Source organism: Mchenga conophoros, linkage group LG5, assembly GCF_057382185.1.
Source record: "Mchenga conophoros isolate Kocher_MC1m ecotype Shallow Benthic linkage group LG5, M_conophoros_male_GT1.1, whole genome shotgun sequence".
NCBI classification, from domain to species: Eukaryota; Metazoa; Chordata; class Actinopteri; order Cichliformes; family Cichlidae; genus Mchenga; species Mchenga conophoros.
The window spans coordinates 15,349,737-15,372,965 of record NC_140530.1 but is presented as its reverse complement, the minus strand read 5'-3'; the positions used below and the strand labels follow the sequence as shown (position 1 = coordinate 15,372,965).

General features: G+C 42.2%; 2 protein-coding genes across 3 annotated transcripts; one reads left to right on the top strand and one right to left on the bottom strand.

The window, feature by feature from the left end:
• Positions 1-3,147: 3,147 nt before the first annotated feature.
• Positions 3,148-6,804, bottom strand: LOC146574006 (keratin, type I cytoskeletal 18-like). 2 transcript variants are annotated; one of them, XR_014892453.1, is made up of 7 exons: positions 6,274-6,804; positions 4,949-5,031; positions 4,704-4,860; positions 4,446-4,610; positions 4,236-4,361; positions 3,735-4,025; positions 3,148-3,422 (listed from the first exon to the last, which is right to left on the bottom strand). XR_014892453.1 is itself a non-coding variant. In XM_085273535.1 (7 exons), the coding sequence occupies exons 1-7, from the start codon at positions 6,712-6,714 to the stop codon at positions 3,383-3,385; spliced, it is 1,233 nt and encodes a 410-aa protein (XP_085129661.1). In that variant the 5' UTR covers positions 6,715-6,804; the 3' UTR covers positions 3,148-3,382. The 2 variants fall into 2 exon arrangements, 1 of the variants encoding a protein (XP_085129661.1); XM_085273535.1 differs by having other exon boundaries at positions 3,805-4,025.
• Positions 6,805-17,002: 10,198 nt separating this feature from the next.
• On the top strand, positions 17,003-22,378 carry LOC146574005 (keratin, type II cytoskeletal 8-like). Its single transcript, XM_085273533.1, has 9 exons — positions 17,003-17,515; positions 18,758-18,966; positions 19,535-19,595; positions 19,732-19,827; positions 19,925-20,089; positions 20,536-20,661; positions 20,801-21,021; positions 21,122-21,162; positions 21,390-22,378. Exons 1-9 carry the CDS (start codon positions 17,063-17,065, stop codon positions 21,698-21,700), a joined length of 1,683 nt encoding a protein of 560 aa, XP_085129659.1. The 5' UTR covers positions 17,003-17,062; the 3' UTR covers positions 21,701-22,378.
• The last annotated feature ends 851 nt before the right edge of the window (positions 22,379-23,229 follow it).

The window sequence follows — 23,229 nt, the reverse complement described above, 5'->3', positions numbered from 1 at the left end:
TCCACGAGAGCCTTGCCTCCTCCCTTGTTTACTTGCTGACCCACATCTGCTGCACCGCTGCTCCGTGCTCTGCTCAATATCCCTCGTATTTGTCACCGAACTGGCTGCAGCTTTCCCAGCTGTGTATTTATTTTAATCTTATAGCAATTTCGATCCACCTTTTCTGATTTTTTTTGCTTAAAATTCTAATGAATTAGTGGTAATAAGCCATTAAGTACTGACCCGTGTCCCAGAGATTATAGAACTTTGCTGAGTTTTCGTTTTTTATCCTAAAACATAATAATAAAAACCGTCCAAGTAGCATTTTTTTTGGTTAACGTGGTTACCTTTATATCAGCTCTTCATGATGGCTTGCATCTTATGTACAGGTTTGAATAACTGCCAGCTATCAGTTATATTATACTGGTTTTATGATTATATCATCCAAGGTTATAGCCACTCCTTGGTAGGGATGGGTATCGTTTAGATTTTATTCGATACCAGTACCAAACCGGTACTTTTGAAACGGTGCTGATGCTTAAACGGTGCTCAAACCTGTCCTTAAAGAATGGAGAACACAAAATTGGTCCAAAAACCTCTCATGTTCAGCTGTTTTTTTTTGTAAAAAGATAACAATGTTAGCCTTTTCTGCAGCTATAGGGCATATATGGTATCACTCTTGGCTGGAAGCAGTGCTTAAACAATGGAAAAAACACAAATTTTGTCCAAAAACCTCTCATGTTTAGCTGTTTCCCACTTTTTCTTTGGCCATTTTAGCCTTTTTGGCCAGGGTGAAGGGAGTATCTGCGATCAAACAAGAAGACAGCCGCATGTAACTACAACGGTGTTTGCTAGTTCACCTTACATGCATTAATGCAGACCTTCCCAAAGTGTGGGAAGGTACCCCCTCCCCTCCCCCGGGGGGGCGCAGAGCCATTGCGGGGGCGGCATGAAAAGGGAAAAGAAACCAAAACAATGCTTGGACACTGCTAGCACGGGGCGCCCACACAAATGCAAAGCAGGAGATGAAGTTCCAAACCAACTTCATTCTAAGCCAAAGACTAGAAAATATGGTGAAGCATATCTTCCCTTTGGATTCACCTGCACAAGTGCCGAGGTAGGTCTCCCCTGCAGAATTGGTCTTTCCTATGTCGGGAGCAGCGCTGGGCTGTTCAAATCACGACAAACAGGATCCCACATTCTTGATTTTTAGTTCACAAACACTTGTTGTAATAAATAACTACTCCTGACATTTTGGAGATGTTAGCTCTTTACACAGTAAAGTTACAGTGGGATACAAATAATATCAGGCTGATCCTGCCACGATTTGTTCCCCCTGTCTAAATCACGGACAAACAGTATCCCACTGTTGTTTATGTTTTTAAACCCATTTTGCACAGAGAGGTATTTTTTTGAAAAATTTATTGATAGCAATGTTGAATATTATTACACAGGAAAAAAACAACTACATGTAAAAGAAGTAAACCGTGGTGCCTCTGCCTTTCTAAATAGAGGGACAGTAACTGTGTTTATATGTAAGAGTGTAAAACCTGAAGATAGAGACAAAATACTGTTTATTTGCCATTCTTCAATTCCTCTCATGTAAACAATAACGTGGCGCACAGCTGACGTGAAAAAAGGCACATACCTTTGAAGTTGTGTGACGAAAACTGTATTCCTTGTCCACACATAAAAGCAAAACAGGAGTTTTGAAAAATCTCAGTTTTCGGTGATTCGAAGTGCCGAAGTGCCTATGTGTGGATGACACAGCTGCGTTTTTAAAAAATATCCGTGTAGGTGCGGACGTAGCGTAAAAGAGTTAGTAGTTTATTTTCTTACCTGCAGATTACTTGTATTTGCTTAATTGTTTATGTTTGAGGTGTGAAATAAACTGCAATTGAGCAAAATATGCGTGTGTAGTTGGAGGATGTGTTAGTACGTGTGCGCGTGCGGGGGGGCACGAACATTTTTCTGTAAAACAAAGGGGGGGGGGGCAGCGAAAAAAGTTTGGGAACCACTGCATTAATTTAATAACATGGTGAGCCTACTCAACGTAAATTACACACGAACAACATTAAGCTACTCACGCCGAGAAGAACGGCTGCTGCTGTCGTCATCATCCGTCATCATTTCTGCTACACTGGCAGGGCTAGGGGCCAGGACTCTCCTCTTCGGGTTTTTGGGAGATGTTGCTAACTCCGGGTCTGATAACAGGCACCACACCCGCAGTAGATGTGCATGGTGTGAGGTCTTGCAGCAAGCTATCAAATACGGCGCATTTCTCGGCTTTTAAAAAAACACTATGCGTGGCCAGGTGTTTCATGGGATTTGAGGTGTTACCTCCTTTGACAGTATCACAGTATCAGCTTAAAGCACTTGTTGCTGCTGAGTTTGCATCTTTTGCTGTGAAGTACAGCCAGACTTTGACTGCCTGGCCTGGCCTTGGGCACTTTGAATCTGTAGCTCTGCTCTAAAAGAACGTACGTACCTGGACCCGCCTACTATCCTCGGAAACGTAAAACGATTGGCTAGAAGTGTATCACAGCTCAGGGAAAAAAAGCACCGAAATAAAGCACCGAAATGTGCGCTGCTTTTCGGTCTGGTTACTGCCGTTTATGTCAGAACCGGTGCCATCGTGGCACCGGATACCGGTACCCATCCCTACTCCTTGGTGCATATAAGTAGTAAGGCAAATTCTTATGCAGCCACCTAGGTGGCTCATTTAGGACTACTTCTTCCCCCTAGTGGCCACTTATCATGTTGCATTTGTAAGATTCACGTTACAAATTATGGCCTTTTCTCTGAATGGGATAAGCAGAAAAGAATGGATGGATCGTGGCTCATATGGATGGATCATGGCTTTTATTTCATCATAATATTTTGAGATGCAGCAAATGATAACACAGATAACAATTTCCCTGAATAAGATAGCAATATAGTCAAGCAAATTTGTGGATATTTTCTTTTTATAAATTGTTGGTTTCACCAACAGTAATGATCAGTTATTTTATTATTATTATTATTATTATTATTATTATTATTATTATTATTATTTTTATTTTTATTTTTTTTAATGTATTTATTTATTTATTTATTTTTAATTTAGTAAATGCCTTTACCTACCAAACATGAACTGAACTGAAGTGAGAACCAGACAAAAACTGTGAATTCAGGTTTAAGAAGTGGTTTTATTTGTTTTTATTTTGCGGTCAGATCAGGCAGCGATCCATGTTTCGCTGTGGTGGAATAATGCCTTTATTAAAAACTGCTTAAATCAGGGTTCACTTGACATGTGGTTATAGTGCAAAAAATGTCAAAACTCCTCCACCCACCCCACTCATAATTAATGGGTGTGGGCAGATTGCTTCCATTGTTGCGATGACTCCCAATCCTTTGTTCCAAATTAGTCGGCGGCCTCCAGCTCGTCCAGTGCATCCTGGAGCCTGTGCAAAACACAAATGAAACATTTTGACTTCCAGAATATTCACATTAAACTGGCCTTGAGACCATGACCAGCTGAGATTTTTGCCTCGCATAATGTCTTGATGCATGCATCAATCATCCAGGTAAGGAAATCCCAGAAAGCTGATTCTGTTCATCTAGATGTAGCGTTTTGATTCTGCTCATCTAGATGTTGCGTTTTCAGAAAACACTACATCTAGATAAACAGAATCAACTTTCTGGGATTACCTTGCATAATGGTGTAGTTATTTTTGGCCATGCAACTCATGCTATCAATTGATTTTCATATTCACCTCCACCATCACCATCATCTTGCCATGACCTGCATTTTTTTTTCTTCCACCACATCTTTATAGCTCTTACTTGAAGTCTCCACCATCCAGCAGAGTCTTGTAAGTGCTGATCTCGCCCTCAAGTTTCATCTTCATGTTGAGCAGCGCCTCGTACTCTTGGGTCTGCTGCTGTATGTTCGCGCGTAAGTTAGCCAGCTCCTCCTCCAGCCGGATAATGAGGGTGTTATACTTCTCCATTTCTATGTTGTTACGTAGCTCTGTGTTGCGCAGGGTGTCTTCTAAAGAGGCTTTCTAATAAAAGGAGAAATAAAAGCTGTAAGTATAAGAAAAGATGAGGAAATATATGCTTTGCTAACTAAGAGTGGGCGCAGTGGTCATGGTATTCAACTGTGCCAATTTTGTAGTAAAAAGATATAGAGAATGCATTATGGAATAGGGTCATAAACTTAGAAAGGATTTGATAATTTCATGTTTATAAATAAAATCAGTGAAAATGCTTACTAAGCTCTGTTGAGATGCAAGTTCAATTTCCAGAGTCTGTATCTGTCGTGATAAGTCGCTCTTCTCCATTTGGGCCCCCTGGAGAGCTTCTGTGTTCTGTGATACCTGCACCTGCACATCTGCAATCTGCCAGGGACACGAAAGGAAGATGGTCAGAAACACAGTGGCTCAGCGTGTCTTTTGAATCAAACTTCTTGATGTCCACCGCACCTGATTTTCATGCCACCGTTTGAGATCTTCTGCGTTTTTCAATGCAATCTTCTCGTAGTTGGCTCTCATGTCCTCCATGATCTGAGACAGGTCCTGACCTTTGGGAGCGTCTACATCCACCTGCACACCTGACTGTGAGATCTGACTCCTCAGCTCCATCACTTCCTGTTGGATCAGCAGAATGAGAAAAGAAATGAAGAAGACAACAAAACGTGTGACTCTATATGTTATTATCAATCTGATGAACCGCAAGCTCACGTTCTCATGGTTCTTCTTTAGGAATAGAAGCTCCTCGTTCACGGCTTCAATCTCGTTCTCGATGTTGAGCCTGCTCATGTTCGTTTCGTCGAGGACTTTCTTCAGCCCGCCAATGTCGGCCTCCACGGACAGGCGGATTGCCATCTCATTCTCAGATCTGTGGGAATGAGCAGACACAGTGTATGAGAGACACAATCGCAGAGTGTAAGAATGACTCCACATGCAAAGACGAGACGATCACATACTTGACTTTGAAGTCGTCGGCAGCGAGGCGGGCGTTGTCAATCTGAAGCACTAAACGGGCGTTATCCATTATTTTATTGAAGATCTGGACAGGAAAATAAAACATTGTTTAAAAAATTATTATTTTATTATTTTCATTTTACTTGATTCTGCTGTTTAGAAAGAACAGAGCTGCTTAACCCGTGCACAAGTCAGTAGCCAGTTCTAATAATTATGTGCTTTGACACAGCATTTTTTGTAGGCCCGACTTGCCTTATGTAACCACCGATACTCAAAAAGTCAAACTGCAAAAACCGACCGCAGCATGATTGAATCCATAGTAACCTGTAGTCATAAAAGAAGAACCATAAACTGAAGAACAGGAAGCGAGGGTGTTCCTGTGCCAAAACAGAATCTGGTTTGTTTTAGCGTTGCCAGAGCAACATGTATCCTGTCTCAATAAATCATAGAGAGAAAGTTTCTCTTCTGTCCACCCAACTGCACATGTCTCTGTCTGTCTGTCTCTGTATGCATCACCGATCGCATCTATGCGTGCACAGAGGGGAAAATTCTTTATCGTGACTGTGGCAGTGAGTCTATGATTTCTTCTTGTTTCCTGTCACAGAGGGGAAGGGGAAATACTTTAGTGTGGTAGAAAAAAAAAAAGAGTAAAAAACTAAAAAACCACCATGTTTATAAGATGCAGAAAAGCGGGACTCTGGAGAAGAATGTGACATTTGACTCTGCTGATTGTTATACAACCACTGCACTGACACGCATCTATCTGTGCGTGTGTGTGTGCACACTCACTCTGGCACTATGAGATCGCTTTGTATGTACGAGTGCCACACATCTGTTTCCCATTGAGCGCCTCCTACACTACGCATGCTTGTAGAATCCACATCTAACAAGCAGAACCATTTAGAAATGCTTTTGTCTGCTGGTTTTCTGAGAGCTTCGCAGTCCGTCTCTCGTGATGATACCCTTGTGTTGGTGATTCATCAGAGGAAGTTGGGGCCAGTCGAGAGTTTTATGGGGGAGGGGACTGGCTACAGTTGAGCTGCCACACCCGTCGTTCTCTTTAAAGAAATTTGATAACTTACAAAGGAAACACTGCTGGTCTCAGTAAAAGCATTCTCCAGCTTCATTTTCAAACACAGGTGATCTTTAAATAAAGATTATGTTAAAACCTTCTTGCTGGAAATATGTAGTGTTGAGTGCTGTCACATGCACTCATTGATTCTCAAATTTTAGCCCAGCTAAACTATTTCTAAAGTATCTTTCTCACTATGTCTTATCAAACACCTTTTCACTTTTCTAACATTTTCATTGTCTTCTCAGTTCTTACCTGTCTGCGTAAGTCGTCTATGATGGGCTCATACTTGCTGTAGTCTCTAATGTCAGGGCCTCCTTTCTCCAGGGCCTCCATGATCTTCATCTCCAGTTCCTTGTTGGCCTTTTCCAGGGTCCTCACCGTCTCCAGGTAATTGGCCAGGCGATCGTTCAGGTTCTGCATGGCTCCCTTCTCATTGCCCAGGATCGAAGCACCGGAGCCACCGCTGGCTGTCACGGACGCGCTGGCACCACCGTAACCGGCGCCCATGCCTCCACTCAATCCACTGCTCAGCTTAAAGGAGGTTGAAGGTCTAAGTGGAATACCAGAACGCAGGGAAGATGCAGAAGCAGAGGAGATGCGAACATCCTGTCCACCAGCACCAGCATAAATACTGGCAGCACGGTACACTGGGGTAGAGCGGGTGAAAGACATCCGACTAGATCTTGTGGTCATGTTGGATAAGTTTAGACACGGCAGAGGATGAAGTGAAAAATGAGATGTGGAGACTCACTGCTGGCTGGTCTAGAAAATGACGCCGGCAGTGGGAAGTGGGGAACTTATACTCCCGCCTCTCTCCCCCAATGAAAGCTGGTGTCTCAGACCCTGCCCACTTCAACATCACCCCAGTCTTTGTTTCCTGTTTCACTCACTCACTCACTCACTCACTCACTCACTCACTCACTCACTCACGCACTCACTCACTCTCTCATATGCTTCCTTTTTAACCCACAATGTTTTTTCTGTCTCCAAGGAAATGTGTTAAACATATTTTGTGGTGTAAACATGTAATAGCCTTCTGAGCAGATAACGGAACTACAGAGACCACATAAACCAACACACACAGCAAATAACAGAAAGCAGCAATGGACAAGCATATGTTTCTAGTGAGAATTAAAAGCAAATATTAAAGGGTAAAATATGGTGAGTATGCAACGAAATACTTTTGGTTTGCCCGAGAAAGGAATAATGCCTAGTACTTGCTGCGTGCTTGCAAGTTTGTGGTCAGCCAGGCCCAAAATAAACAGACTGTGCCAGCCTTCCTATCTTAACTGAACTGAATACAGTATGAAACAGCTACAACTAAAACATGGCGTTAAAGAAATGTCTCGATCAGATTAAGCAGATTTAGAAAAACCACACCAGAAGTGATGCCATCTGATTTACTAACAGACTCAGCCACGACTGTGATCGAATTCCAGCACACTGAGTAGGATATACAATGATGAACAAAGAAATCGGACATAGTGCTATACCTGTGAAACCCAAGCTTCAGCTGGATCTAAAGGCTCTGCAAGAGATGAAAAACAAAGGTTAGCTGATACCCGGGTCAAAGTACAATAAAAAGGAAATAAAAGCTGCCCTCATTCAACTGTCACAGTATAGGCGATTATGTGCACAAATCAATTTCTATTGAGGATTCTGAACAATTATCTTTGAAGTCTTATCTTATTTTGTGCCTCTGGACATTTTCTCTTATCCTTTGAGAACCTCAAAGAAAGTAAAACAGAATACTGCAGTGCTCCTTGTAGCTGTCCTAAAAACGTGTTTGCAACATGATGAAGGTGAATAAATGAAGTGGAACATACAAACATAGAGGACTGATATATACACTGGAGTAAAACCCTGTGATAGACTCTCAAACACAAAAACCTTTAATTTTCTTAAATCCAGTTACAGTATTTAGTGCTCCAGCATGACCTTGGAAGCGCTTAAGTGAACCTAAAGTTGTGGCCAGAGAGGGTTTTCCTCTCTGAGCCCTTAGAGACCTGGATAATGAAGCACCCACAGGGGGAAATTCCAAAGACTCAAACAACCTCCTGCGCCCCCTTACAACCTCATTCTTTTCATTTCTGTTCCTCCCCTCGCCTCCAAGCTTGATCAGCTTTCACCGTGTACATTCCCACCCTATTACTGTGTATGTCTTTACTAATTTAATTTAGTAACACTCAGTAAGAAGAGAAGAGCTTGTACTGTAGAGTGGCAAAATAGCAAAGAAAAAGCAAAGAATGCACTGCAGCAGAGGCAGATTAGAGGAACGATGAATGAAGTCCGCATGACTCATACCTCATGACTTGTGGCTGCCGTCTCGTTTGTTTGAATGTGTGTTGGCAACCTTTTCCCCAGGCCAGTAAGTCCTAAACCTTGCAGTGACAAACAGAGAAATAAACTTGAGCTACAGGTTTATATAAAACAGCTTAATCTCTAAATTGCAGAAAACATCCCAGATTCAATCAAGACTCTTATCTTTAAATCCCGACTCACACCACTAAGATTTCTTTTTAAACCAAAGATAATAAAAGGAAAATAAGGGGATACTGGAGAGAAAGGAGACTGTGAGTCATAGTAACACACAGCAGGAGTCTGGAAACCACTGCAGAAGTTTCTGTTCTTTTACAAATCTTGGCTAACTGTCAGATTACTGCAATGCTCAGACTGCTGCGGCCTCGAATTAATTTTACTTCCCTCCTTCTTTCTCTTTAGTTTCCTTTCTTTACAGCGTAAACCGTATGCTCGTAGATGTATACAAAATCCAAAATCTACATTTGCATAGATGCATTTGCATATTTATTATCATGCATATTGTATCTGTGGTCGTGTCACACATACACAAAACAGTGCTGACATGCATGTGAGTATGATACACTCTAAGTGACTCACATTTCTCCATCCTCCCTTCCTCTTTTTTGTCATTCTTTCACTGACTCATCCAAGATGCTCAAAGATACCAAAGAAGGGACCTTGTTTAAATTTGTACATACAGTACTGTGTAAAAGTTGTGAGCCATCCCTGACTTCTTTATGTTTTGCTTCCCAGGAGCCAGACTTTTATTTTTATTTTTTTAATTTTTTTAAGTGGTCTTGAGCAATAGTTCTCCAGGCTTTCTTAAGGTCTTTCAATTTTTCTTTGGAGATTAGCAGCTGTTATACTTTTAGTCCATTCCTTGCAGCTGACTATTTTTAGAGCATTTTTGTATGTTAAGCCACTCAACACGGACCTATGAATCATTCAAGTATGAAAAAGGTACCTAACTGAAGATATAAACTTAATAGAGAGTACATTTTATGTCTTCAGGCACTTTTTCTCTAGCAGCCTGTAGACTTGTAGTCAAGACTGCCTAAACCAAGACCAAGACAAAGACAGACCGAGTCAAGACCAAGACAAAGTCGAGACGAGCAAAGACCGAGACAAAAAGGTCTTTAAACTGCAGCCAGATGCTGCTTCGTTTACTGGTGTCAGGCATATTTATGTGTTTTTGGGATGCACTCGCACAGCCCTCCTCACCACTGTCTACTGTCTCACTCACTTACTGAGAGGACAGACGCAGCTCCACTTGACTGTCACATCTCTCACCCTCTCTGTTTTTCACATAATGATATTATCCTATATCCTTGCATGTGATTGGCCACAGTATGGAGGGATTGGAGCATAGCTGAGTCACTGTGTGAGAGCTGAGCAGCGAAAGGAAATTAAGTGAGGAGCCGGCTCTCGCTCAATGGGAGTCGACTCTTCTGATTCACTACAAAGCACTCTCTAAGCACGGCTCTTAGAGCTGATGCTTTTGCGCATGACACATTATCGAATGTTACGTTGTGTGTCATGGATACTGTTGACTCCAAGTCTCCCGATCACTATGTCGATCTGAGACAGCAAGACCGAGAAAGCGAGACCAAGACAAGACCAAGATCAAAGTCTGTCGAGACCAAGACAAGATCAAGTGAAGACCAAGACCGGTCTCAAGACATCCTACTCTAGCAGCTTGTCACAAAATATGTTCTCATTTATTTACTTGATTCTATGAAAAATGTCAAAGATAACACATTTTGAAAGGCATAAAATGCTATCTTTGGATCAGTGAGGTAATTCCCAAAGAGCTATTAGCTGAAAATGTGGCATATCTTAACACTGTGTGCAGTGTGTCCTTAGTGTTTCCTGTGACGTAAAAACTATCTACAGCAGATAATCAGTGCCTGAAAGTCATGTCCTCTCCACAGAGCTTGGACCTCGACATTACTGAAGCAGTGTGGGATCATGGCGAGAGAGAATGGAACAAAAGCAAGCAAGCATCCAAAGAAGACTACTTAAAGAAATGATAAGAAAGCTGCCTCAGAGATTCCAGGCTGCGTTAAAGAATAGAGGTGGTCACACTGGATATTGTCAGTAGAATTGTACAAACACATTTATCTTCTAGGTTAAACGTGGACCATTGGCAGACAAGAAAGCTCACACAGCAGAGGTTATTGAATTGTGTCGCCTAAGAGACATTTTCTCTGTGAGATGTCATTTTCATTTCTGGCACAAAGACATTTCACAGGAAGACCTAAAATGAGCCTGAGCTACGAGTTTGAGCTGATGCACTGGAGAGTCACCTACATGCCCCTGTGCACGAGAGATAGATTAGCTTAGGTTCATTGCAGAGTTCAGCAATATAACTGATTTAAAAAACATCTGTTTAAGTGGTAATTTCACGAATTTATCCATTGTGTTTCAAAATGTATTTGAGGAAATGTGCGAGTTTATTCTCTACCAAAGTCCATGCCCTATTTCTCAGTTTTAAAGTGATTCACACTATAATTTTTCAGTTTAATATCTTTTACTATGCACCTCCTGTAAATTAAGATTCACAATGTAGACGTTTTCACAATACCAACAAATAAAGGACTCGCTTTATATATGGGAATGGATTCACTTTACTGAATCTACCTCTGCGCTCCAACCACAAGGGGGCACAAGTCTCAAAGCAAACAAACCTACTGGAGCAGAAGAAGGGTGGTCCTCTGCTTTTAGCGAGTTTATGTCCATTGAGTTTATATACCTCTTACCAAGCGCGTAAATGTGTATTTCATCACTGTATGTGGGTGTTTTTTGTTTGAACAGGCATTCAAGGGTGAAGCAGGAAAAGAGTTTTATAGCACATACTTTTGATTGCTTTCAAGGCTTGGCAAGCTCCTCTAAACACAGCAAAGTCCAACTTTGAAGACCAAAGAAGAAAAAAAATAACAGCAACGCCACTTCTTACTGTAATGAATATTTTTGCATGCCTGCTTTTTATGCCATTTCTAAGTATATGCATTTTAATCTTTTATCATATACCTGTCAAATGATAGCTACACAACGGGGGAAATAATTGGATCACTTGCTGAATTTGTAACTTTTCTCATTTCTAAAGAAATGATCCGTTTGTCATTTTTATTGTAGTTTAATTTTAATGAGGAGAGACAGAATATCAACAATTAAAAACAAAACAAAACACAATATACAGGGTGGGCCATTTATATGGATACACCGTAATAAAATGGGGATGGTTGGTGATATTAAAGTCCTGTTTGTGGCACATTAGTATATGTGAGGGGGCAAACTCCTCAAGATGGGTGGTGACCATGGTGGCCATTTAGAAGTCGGCCATCTTGGATACAGCTTTTGTTTTTTCAATAGGAAGAGGGCCATGTGACACATCAAACTTATTGGTAATGAAAAACAATGGTGTGCTTGGTTTCGACATAACCACTTAAAAAATGTGTTCAATGTGCTGCCCATTGTGTTGGATTGTCAATGCAACCCTCTTCTCCCACTCTTCACACACTGATAGCAACACCGCAGGAGAAATGCCAGCACAGCCATCCAGTATCTGTAGTTTCAGGTGCTGCTCATCTCGTATCTTCACACCATAGAGAATTGCCTTCAGATGACCCCAAAGATAAAAGTCTAAGGGGGTCAGATCGGGAGACCTTGGGGGCCATTCAACTGGCCCGGCTCTGAAGGACTCGGGGGTCCGTGAGCAGTTTTGACTGTTGTTGTTATTATTATTATTATTATTATTACTATCGTTATTATTTGGTGATGTGTGTGTCTTTCTGCACAATGCTGTGTTAGTCTGTGTTCCACTCATTATATGTATAGGCAGGGTGTGTACATGTGTGGCTGGAGGATGGAGAACAGCCACATGCAGGCCTGATGGGTGTGGCCCTGCAGGAGGACTGGCCACACCTGAAGTTCCTGCCACACACCTGTTGGTGGTCAGGGCTCGTCGGGGGAGCTACTTAGGAGAGTGTTGGAGCTCCCACCGGCGTGGGATCATTGAGTTGTCATCCCAAGTCAGTGTGTGTCAGTGTATGACAGTGCTGTTTGTGTATGCCCGCTGGGGTTAGTGTTGACGGCTGTTTCTGTGGTTTTCCTGCAGGAGGAAGAGTGGACCAGAAAGGCAGCACGCACGGGGTGTGCGGAAACACAACAGCGGGGAGCACGAGCACAGACGTCGGAGGGAAGCGCACACACGGGATTCAAAGGAGCAACGGGGATTTATTGTGTTTACAGCTTTCACTGTAAATAAAGAGCACTGTTTGCATCGCAGAGTCTGTGTTTTGGGTCCTCATTCCCCACGGTCTGGCTGGCAGACCGTGGGGACCAGACCTGGCACCAGACCACTTTCCAGGAAACTGTTCATCTAGGAATGCTCGGACCTGGCACCCATAATGTGGTGGTGCACCATCTTGCTGGAAAAACTCAGGGAACGTGCCAGCTTCAGTGCATGAAGAGGGAAACACATCATCATGTAGCAATTTCAAATATCCAGTCGCCTTGAGGTTTCCATTGATGAAGAATGGACCCACTATCGTTGTGCCCAATATACCACACCAAACCATCACTTTTGTTGTTCCAACAGTCTTGGAGGGATCCATCCAATGTGGGTTAGTGTCAGACCAATAGCGGTGGTTTTGTTTGTTAACTTCACCATTCACATAAAAGTTTGCCTCATCACTGAACAAAATCTTCTGCGTGAACTGAGGGTCCTGTTCCAATTTTTGTTTTGCCTATTCTGCAAATTCTGTGCGCCGATCTGGGTCATCCTCGTTGAGATGCTGCAGTAGCTGGAGTTTGTAAGGGTGCCATTTGTGAGTAGCTAATATCCGCCGAAGGGATGTTCAACTAATGCCACTCTCCAGTGACATGCGGCGAGTGCTACGCTGTGAGCTCTTGCTGAATGAAGCTAGGACAGCCACTGATGTTTCTTCATTAGTGACAGTTTTCTTGCGTCCACATTTTGGCAAATCCAACACTGAACCAGTTTCATGAAACTTAGCAAGCAGTTTGTTGACTGTAGCATGGGAGATGGGTGGTCTCGTAGGGTGTCTTGTATTGAAATCTGCTGCAATGACCCGGTTACTGCGTTCACCAGATATCAACACAATTTCGATCCGCTCCTCACGTGTTAACCTCTTCGACATGTCAATGGCTGTGAACAAAGAGAAACTTGTAAATAACTCATGAAAGAATAAAGTTATGTTGAAACCAAGCACACCATTGTTTTTCTTGTGACATTACCAATAAGTTTGATGTGTCACATGGCCCTCTTCCTATTGAAAAAACAAAAGTTGTATTCAAGATGGCCGACTTCTAAATGGCCACCATGGTCACCACCCATCTTGAGGAGTTTGCCCCCTCATATATACTAATGTGCCACAAACAGGACTTTAATATCACCAACCATTCCACTTTTATTACGGTGTATCCATATAAATGGCCCACCCTGTATAACAGTTATAAATTGATTTGCATGTCATTGACTGAAATAAGTATTTGATCCCCTACAATTCAGCCAGAATTCTGGCTCCCTTATACTGGCTATGTTCCCATATGGCACTCAAATTGCAATTAATCAATCACAGATACTCCTGAGCTGAATTCATTATGTGTGTAAAGTTGTCCTCAGAAGTAGTTTCTTCTATTCCAAATGGTACCACCACAGGAAAGACCAAAGAGCCCTTAAAGGATGTCAGGGAGAAGATTTTAGAGCTGTATAAAGCTGCATGGGCACTAAAACCATCAGCAATTGTGATTATTCATAAATGGAAGAATTATACAATGACCATCAGTCGCTTTCGGTCTATAGTTAGATGCCTCATGAGAAAGGTGGCAGATCAGCCCAAAACTACAAGAGATGATCTTGTTAGTGATCTGAAGGCAGTTGGGACTACAGTCACCAAGAACACTATTGGTAACACACGACACCGTTACAGATTAAAATCTTGTAGATTCCCCTGTAACACACACAATCAGTTTCAAGGTCTGACCAACCATTTCAGCTGTGGGAAAAAATGACAACCAATAAAATTCTAAAAGACAACATGTATTAGTACAATGATCAAAAAACGAAGGAATAGTCAAGTCCAGTGTCCCACTTGCAAAAGGATAAAACACACAGTCCAAGGCCAGAGCCAGCTATGCCACAACTCAGTTACACTTTACATGTCGACCACCCTGTAAGTAGAAGGCCGGTAATCACTCTGGCCCCAGCAACACAACTATAGACCCAAGTCTATAAATCTGAGTCTTTATATCTCTGTGAAGGCAGTCCTTTTGTTTTTTCTTGCTGACGTCTAAGTTCTTGATAAATGAGTTCTGTCTCTGCGCCTTCTGGGCCAACTTCTGGAGAGATTCCTGTAGAAAGCCAAAACCCGACCCGGGTGGAGCAGATCTACAAGTCTGTGGCAATTTATTTACAGATTTGAAACTTACTGGTTGATTGTCTCCACATGACTATCAGATTCTGAATTGCAAAGGTCGTTAATGTTTGTTAATGAACATCTAAGTGATTCAGAGAAGGCTTGCGAGAAAGTTCTGTGGTGAGATGAAACCAAAATCGAGCTCTTTGGCGTCAACTTGGCCCGTTGTGTTTGGAGGAAGAGAAATGCTGCGTAGGATCCAATAAACATCGATCTTACAGTCAATCATGAAGGTGGAAACATTATGGTTTGGGGCTGTTTTTCTGCTAAGGGTACAGGATGAGATCACTGCACTGTGGGGCCGATTGAGGGGTCCATCTACCATAAAATCTTGGATAAGAACCTTCCTTCAGGAGTTCTGAAGATGGGCCGTGGAGGGGTCTTCCAGCTCAAACAATCAAACATTATTACCCCAAGTGTATGTATATTGTATAATAATGAGCATATTGGTCTGTAAAAAGAATGAGTCACTGATAACTGCTCATGTAACTATAAGTTAACTTGTTGTGCATCCCACCCTGTCCAAAATGAACTTCTCAGTGAGAGTCAGTGGTTGTGAAATAGCTTTGTTTCTTATCGCTGCTAATTGCGTTCTCATATACCCCACCAGCTCGTCTTCTCAGCACCTCTCCTCACTGGCTTGTAGCATGTGTGTGGATCTTTCTCAGCACATTCCTGTCCTGATGTGTCATCTAGCAGCTTCACACAAACCATAACATCACCAGCCTCAGAGGAGCATTGGGGGATTAACTTCTGAAATGAACCTTTTCACTTTTCTCACACAGAAAAAAAAAGGAATTATCAGGAGAGATGAGACAACTAGCTCTAATCATGTGTTAAAAAATAAAATTAGCACAAAGTGCAGCTCTGTTCATGAGCTAGTGCTCGTCGGAGAGGCTGAGTTAGTGAAACAGCAAAAAGGCTGTACATATGCTGTGCAAAAAGACTTGTACATATATGGTTGTCTCCAACTTTAGCACAAGTGCTCCATTGTGAAGTACCACGTCACCGTTTGAGATTAGCCAAGTGAAACACACATTTTTTGATCAGCTTACAAGTCTTTTTTTCAGGTTGTACTTTCCATAAGATGTACCCCCTTGTGTCTGTTCACATTTATTTTGCACATGGCAGTGTACCATGGGATTTCTCTCTTTCCGTGAGCTCATAAATAGGTGGTCTTTTTTCCCTCCCTGACAGACAAAACCTGAAAAACAAAGAACAGACGTTTGCTAAAAATGTTGTTAGAGGGAAGACGTTGGGTTATTCTGGTTAAATTAGGCAACAGCCATTGAAATGCCCTGAAAAGATTGTGAGTCATAAATCTGCCAAGCGATAAATCAATGAAGATTTCCACAACGTGAATTGATGGAGTTGATGGATGTGTGTATATCAGCAGGTGAAGCGCAAACACAGAAGGAATGTTTATCAATGTGTGTGTGTACATAGCATAGATCGGTGGCAATTATTGCTGATAATGAAACACCCAGCCCATTACATAGTTTCTTTGTGCAAGCTGCACATTTGCACAAATCTGGTCCAACAGGTAACAAAACATTTGGTATAAAATGTTAAAAGACATATTTCAAAAAATACAAAGACAAAAAAGTGGTGGAACATATTCAATGTTTTAAATCTGCAGTTGTTTTGCTGGGTTTACACAGTCGATGCCCACCAGCTAGGAGAGGGCATCATACTGTCCAAGCACAGTTTACTTTGCCATATATCACAGCCTGTCAGAGGTGTTATAAAGTAGAAGGGAAGCTCATAAAGTGGTGTACATGTTCCTTATACCCAGTGTTTGCTGTGTGTGTATAAGTATATGTAAAATACAATGAGGATGTAGATCGTATGTGTCCAAGGTGTGACTAAAGCATGTGAAGTAAACTTGGTTGCAAAATAATTTTAATGCAACTGTAACTATGAAGCATGGAAAATGCAACTTCACAAAGGTTGTTTTCCAGGTTTCCAGAGCTTCTGCTTTCAGAAGCTCTGGAAACCTTTTTTTATATATAAAAAAGGCATTCTGATATTACGTAATTCTTGTGCTTTTAATGTGCTGTAAAAGTGTAACATGATGCAATTTTCTCCCCTGACATTCCCTCATCTCTCCCCCTCTTGCTCTTTCTCCCCCCTTATCCTTCACTCCCCTACTGAGGACACCAGCCAATCGCACCTCAGCAGGGTTCCTCCCCTACTCTAATAAATAGTACACAGGACCAGGGTGGGTCTGTCTGCCTGACTCTCCTCTCAGCAGTCTCTCCTCTCACAAAACCTCAGTGCTACAGACTTCCTCCTACACCATGTCTGTCAGAGCTGTGAAGACCACCGCCTACTCCACTGTGTCCTCACCCAGAAGCCCAACGCAGGGCTTCAGCAGCCGCTCCTTCTCTGGCTATGGAGGTCATGGTGTGGGGAGTGCCAGGCAGAGCTACGGTGTCCGCAGCTCATATGGAGGAGTGGGCAGCAGTGGTGCAGCTGTGGGTGTTGGGGGCTGTAAGACGGTCGGTGGGTTTGCCGCTGGGGGATCCGGACAAAGATTAGGTGGTGTAGAGTTTGGATATTCAGGCTTTGGTGGAGGTGTAGCAGGTGGCATGGCCAATGAATTTGTGGCCCCCATCACAGCAGTGACAGTGAACAAGAGCCTGTTGGCTCCCTTGAACCTGGAGATCGACCCCACCATCCAGGCAATCCGTACTGAAGAGAAGGAGCAGATCAAGACCCTGAACAACCGCTTTGCTTCCTTCATCGACAAGGTCAGTCGAGGTTGTAATGAAATGTGAAATCTTGTGTTTGAAATTCATGCTGCAGAAAAGCACATATAAACTGCAAAACACCAACAGCAAACGATCCACACTTCTATAAGTGACAGGAGTGCTGGGGTGAAACTGAATGTGACGGCAGTAGCAGAACAGCACAGACAAACTGCAGAGATACGCTACAAGCCAAAATGAGTGAAAGATGAAAGAAGTTTCATTTCACAGAAGAGATCATCCTTAAGACATTCCCTGTCAAAACTTCATAACAATCTATACAGTCTGCTGGGAATATTGCCTGGTTTGCTTAATGGCTTTCCTGCTTCCAGTGTTTTCACTCTCAGGCGAGATCATAGAGCTCAGATAAAAGGATCAACCTGGATACAGAGTACAGGAGTGGGATGAAGAGCAGATGAATTTTGCTCAAAGGAGTGCATTCCCCATACGAGCAATATTCTGCAAAACGAGTGGTTGTGAAAGTAGAGAGCGAAGTGTCAGGTGTCTACCGAACAGAATCTCATTTACCGAATTATTTTCAACGTTTATGACCTGAATTTTCACCACCAGAGACCACATTCTTTCGTTATCTGTCGCTGAAACCCATAAACAGACTAAGGTTCACAAAGCTTTCAGGAGAGCAGGGTGGGACAGAAGTTGATATAAAAATCAATCACGCTGAGGGTAATTCTCCTGCTTGTAAAACACAGCTCACTCGTCCACTCCTATGCGCACTGGTGTGATATGGCACACCCACAAACAGCAGTCTGCCTCTCCTGTGTTTGCTGAGTGGTAGCACAGACCCCACCCAAGGTCATGACGCTTAATGAAAGAGCTGTAAAAGGGGCAAGCTGTGTGGCAAGTGAGAAACAGTGCCACTTCGTGTTGAAACGCAACACAGTGGGTTAAACTTGAGATTGGAGTATTTGCTGTGACAGATAGAAGCAGCTGGAGGCCAGAGAAGTCTGGTTACTCATTTTTTCCTTTCAGTTAATCTCTGTATGTTTTGGATTCAAACAAAACTCTTCAGTCACACCCACCCTATCCACCACATATCCCAGTGACCAACCACTCCATTATTTATTGTTTTCTATGGAAAGGTTTTGATATTTGTGTAACTCCCCCATTGTTTTTTTTCATCCACCAAGTCAGAGCTTCAGTCATCACATACACCCACACGTTTCTGCCCATTACATGTTTCCTTCCTTTTTCTTACTAAGCATTCATCCACCTTTCAATCTTCAGGTACGCTTCCTCGAACAGCAAAACAAAATGCTTGAGACCAAATGGAAACTTCTGCATGAGCAGACCATATCTCACTCAAACGTCGATGCTATGTTCGAGGCCTACATTGCCAACCTGCGCAAGCAGCTGGACAACTTGGGTCACGAAAAAGTCAAACTGGAGTCGGACCTGCATAACGTAACGGGCCTGGTGGAGGACTTTAAAACCAAGTGGGTGGAGTTGAGATTTTTCACTTTAATCTTGCACTCAAGCATAAGGCATGCTTTATTTGTCCGAGATTTGGGAAAGTCTTAAACTGCCAACGATACTCTGTTTCCAGTTTTCCTAGACTTGTGCAGTTTGGCTTTTAGAAAGCCTGCAGAGCTATTTTTAACTTCCTGTCAGGAACCCAAAGTTTCAACAAGATAGAGCGGATAAGAAGATAAAAATAATCATTTGCAGTGTGGTGGAGCAAAAATAACAATAACCCTGAATATTCACAGTTAATATTCACTGTCAGCACCACATGTATTCACGGAGGTTTTCTTACTAGAATAGCTTATGATTTAAACAGCTGCTCCTTTATTCAGAAGGGGTTGCCACAGCACACAGATCTGCATGTTTGCCCTGGCAGACTCTGGGATTTTTCACATATTAGGCAAAGATGGTAACTTATGGAACCATTTCCATATTAACTTATGGAGCTATCAGTTCTGACAAAGCACCTTTCCCACCATGATGATTGCACACTGCCGGTTTTTCTTTATATACAGACTAAAAAATTCTCCTTTTCTGCAGGTATGAGGACGAGATCAACAAGCGCAATGAGTGTGAGAACAACTTCGTCTTATTAAAGAAGGTCTGTGCAGACTTTCTAGTAAATGCTTGATCTTGAAACTACAATTAGCCTTCATGAGGAAAAATAATGCCCTCTTTTTAAACTTTGACTGTAATGAACAATGAATGTTCTCAGTGCTGTCTTTTTTCCAATAAAGGATACAGATGCAGCATATATGATGAAAGTGGACCTCGAGGCCAAACTGGATGGACTTTCAGATGAGATTGAATTCTTGAAGCAGCTCTACGATGCAGTAATTACCTCATTTCATTTTTCACTTCCAGCCTAATAAAAAGTGTTTCTACAGGAGGCATCAGTTGTATGTTTTCCCTCTTTTTTGTCCTTCATAGGAAATTAATGAGTTGCAGAGCCAGATAAAGGACACATCTGTTGTGGTGGAGATGGACAACAGCCGTAATCTTGACATGGACGCAATTATCGCTGAAGTGCGTGCCCAATATGAAGACATTGCCAAAAGGAGCAGAGAGGAGGCTGAGTCATGGTATCAGACCAAGGTGGGACCACAAAGCTATGGGAAACTAAAGCCCACAATTATGTAATAGATCATCATCTGTGAGGACAGTCCATTAAGCTTATTTAATGTTCATGAACATTTAAAACTGAAGAGCATGAACTTGAAATCTCTGCATGGTACAAGAGTTTTACTTGTGGCAGATGGTGTGGGATGCCTTCTCTTTTCTGACTTTTCTGACCTCTATTGTCTCCTGATATTCTATCTTAGGCGATTTCCTTTACTTTTATTGCAACATACTGAAAAGTTTCATATACAAAGAAGTCAAAGAGCAGAAAGCCAATATGGATCTGGAGATTGCAAACTGCATGTTGGAGTGCTGCAACATGATTTCCTGATCCCCATGTCAAATTAATTGTGCAAAAAACCTGCCAGCAGTATCACTTTGTGTTTTAAAGTTTCACTATGATCTGTCTCTTTTCATGCCAGTACGCAGAGATGGAGCAGTCGGCGGGTAGATATGGAGAAGACCTCAAGTCAACCAGGGCTGAGATTGCTGACATGAACCGCAGGATGGCGAGGCTCCAGTCTGAAATCGACATGGTTAAAGCTCAGGTGAGGGACAGAGATTTTCTTCTGTTCATTTGAATGATTTGAGGTTTTGACATTAAGGTAATAATTCAAACTGCATTGCCGGGCTTATGAAGGCCATTGAATTCAATGCCTCGCTCTGCTTGGCTTCTCCCACTTTTAGCGAAGCAGTTTGGAAGCTCAGATCACAGAGGTTGAGGAACGCGGCGAACTGGCGGTGAAAGATGCCAAACTCCGCATCAGAGAGTTGGAAGAAGCTCTTCAGAGAGCCAAACAGGATATGGCACTCCAAGTCCGCCAATACCAGGAACTTATGAATGTTAAGCTGGCTCTGGACATTGAGATTGCTACATACAGGAAACTGTTGGAAGGAGAGGAGAACAGGTCATCTAAGAGCACCTATGCTCTCCTACATCTTACATAGCAATATACTCATGCTTTTACTTGTTCTTGTCTTTTATTTATTATTTCTTTCTTCCCAAAGGTTGGCAGCTGGAATTCAGACCACTGTGTCCAAGCAGACTTGTGAGTTCATACTTATGTGCAACTATTTCTAGTTCTGCTTTGTTAATTGTTGCTATATAGAGCATTTTACTGGTCAGACAAGCCCACAACCTTGCCATGACTGAAGCCATCTTATCTAGATATCATATCTGAGGATACAGTTTATATTGTTAGAATCTCATAATATCAACTGTGATATATTAGCATGTGTCAATGTTAATCACTCACTTCTTCCTCTGAATTTGTAGGTGTGAACTACAATGCCTACGGTCTGGAGAGTTCCTACATCCCTTCCTACATCAGCAGTTCCTTTGATAAAGTCAAAGCAAGCAGTGGGTCTACGTCAGCAGTCGAGGGAACGGCAGTGAAGAGCACCACAGTCACCAAGACGGAGACAGTGGTGATGAAGACCGAGGAGAAAAAAGAGAAGGAAGAGAAGAAGGAGGAGGAGAAGGAGCAGGTGGAGGAGGAGAAGCCAGCAGCGGCAGCCGAGGAACCAGAGGCTGTGGAGAAGAAGGAGCCGGAGCACGTGGAGGCTGAAGCTGCAGCCGAAGAGTGATTTTCCATCCTGTTTTGAGAAATTCATGATTTGTCGTTGAAGATTAAGAAAAAGCACATTCTTTTTCATTATCCAATTTTCACCCAAAAAATGTGTGAAGAAGTGTAAACACACCTTTCCTTCAGATATTTTTAACACAGCGGTGCTTATCGAGCTTAAATATCCAAAAACTCTCTAAATTCTCTACTGTCACCTGAAGCAGTGCCAGACTTTAACTCTTTCCCCCTTAAACCTCCCCATACCCTATGATAAGTGTTGACAATCACAATATATATTAAAGGTAAAGATGTGGTTTGACGACCGTTTGAATAGTTTGAGTTTGTTCTATAAGCAGCCCTGAAATAAAGGGAAACCTCCAGGTTAAGAAAATAGCTTCAAGGCTACTCAAACTAGGCTTTCGAGGGCTAAAGAGTTAAACCTTTCACTGCACCACACTTTTTTAGCCAAAAGGCGGCAGTATTGTTTGTGTTTTCACCCTGTGTACTTCAACCAACAGGAGGCACTGCCATCACACCAACCTGTAATTCACAACTTTTAAAAGAAGGCCATTATATGCTGAGCAGGGAGTGACAAACCTTTTGTAGTTAAACTCTAAATTGTGATGAAGAGCAGCCACACGAGTTCTCGTGACTTCTACTTTCCTGTTTGCACAATAATAAACGTTCAAACAGAAATCTACATGATGTGCTTGTGTTGCGTTTGTGCTGAAATTCACTGACACTGTTAATTTTTCTGTAGTTTGTTAACTTGATAAGAAAGTGAAAACAAATAGAAATGTCTTAAAGATGCACAGAACAGTCGTTACAAAGCACTGGAAATCACCTCAAGGGAACTGCTATCTTGGTTTTTCCGGCTGCTAACAGTTGCTTTCTCCAACACAAACAAGTACTGCTTTTGATAAAGGAGGCTTTCGACATCTAACATGAGAAAGGATGATAATCCACACAAATCTTTCCCTGGAATACCTGGCAAGTCCCAGCCTGCCTTGTTCACCCTATTTCAAGAGTTTCTCTTTCACAAAATGAACTGAACGTTAGGCCTTCCTCAAAAATGTCTGCAACTGTCATATTGTCTCTTAACACCAACTAAAAGCTCACATAAAGTGTGACCAAAACAAAGAAATCCAACACATATCCTAAAAAATAAAAAAACAAGCATCAAACAAGCAAACTAAAAAAAGAAAAAACCCAAACCCCTAAAACATACATTTCATACTAAAGCTGACAGTGTTGAGAATCTGCAAGTGCTTTGAAGGAACACATGTAACATATCTGAGGACAGGAAGGGTTTCTCTTACAGTCCATTGTTCCTTAAGAGGCCTTTGAGCCCATCTAGGAACTGGTTTGAACATGAATTATGGGTGGTGGTGGTGGTGCCCCACCCAAGGCCATAGAGCCTCTCATGAGGTTATAGACAGAAAACTTTGCAAATACCACAATCCCACCCACTGTTCACGACACTTAATGTACTGCAGCCAGACACAGGGAGAGACTAGAGCATGTTCAGGGTTTGAAAGCCTGATTGGGAAA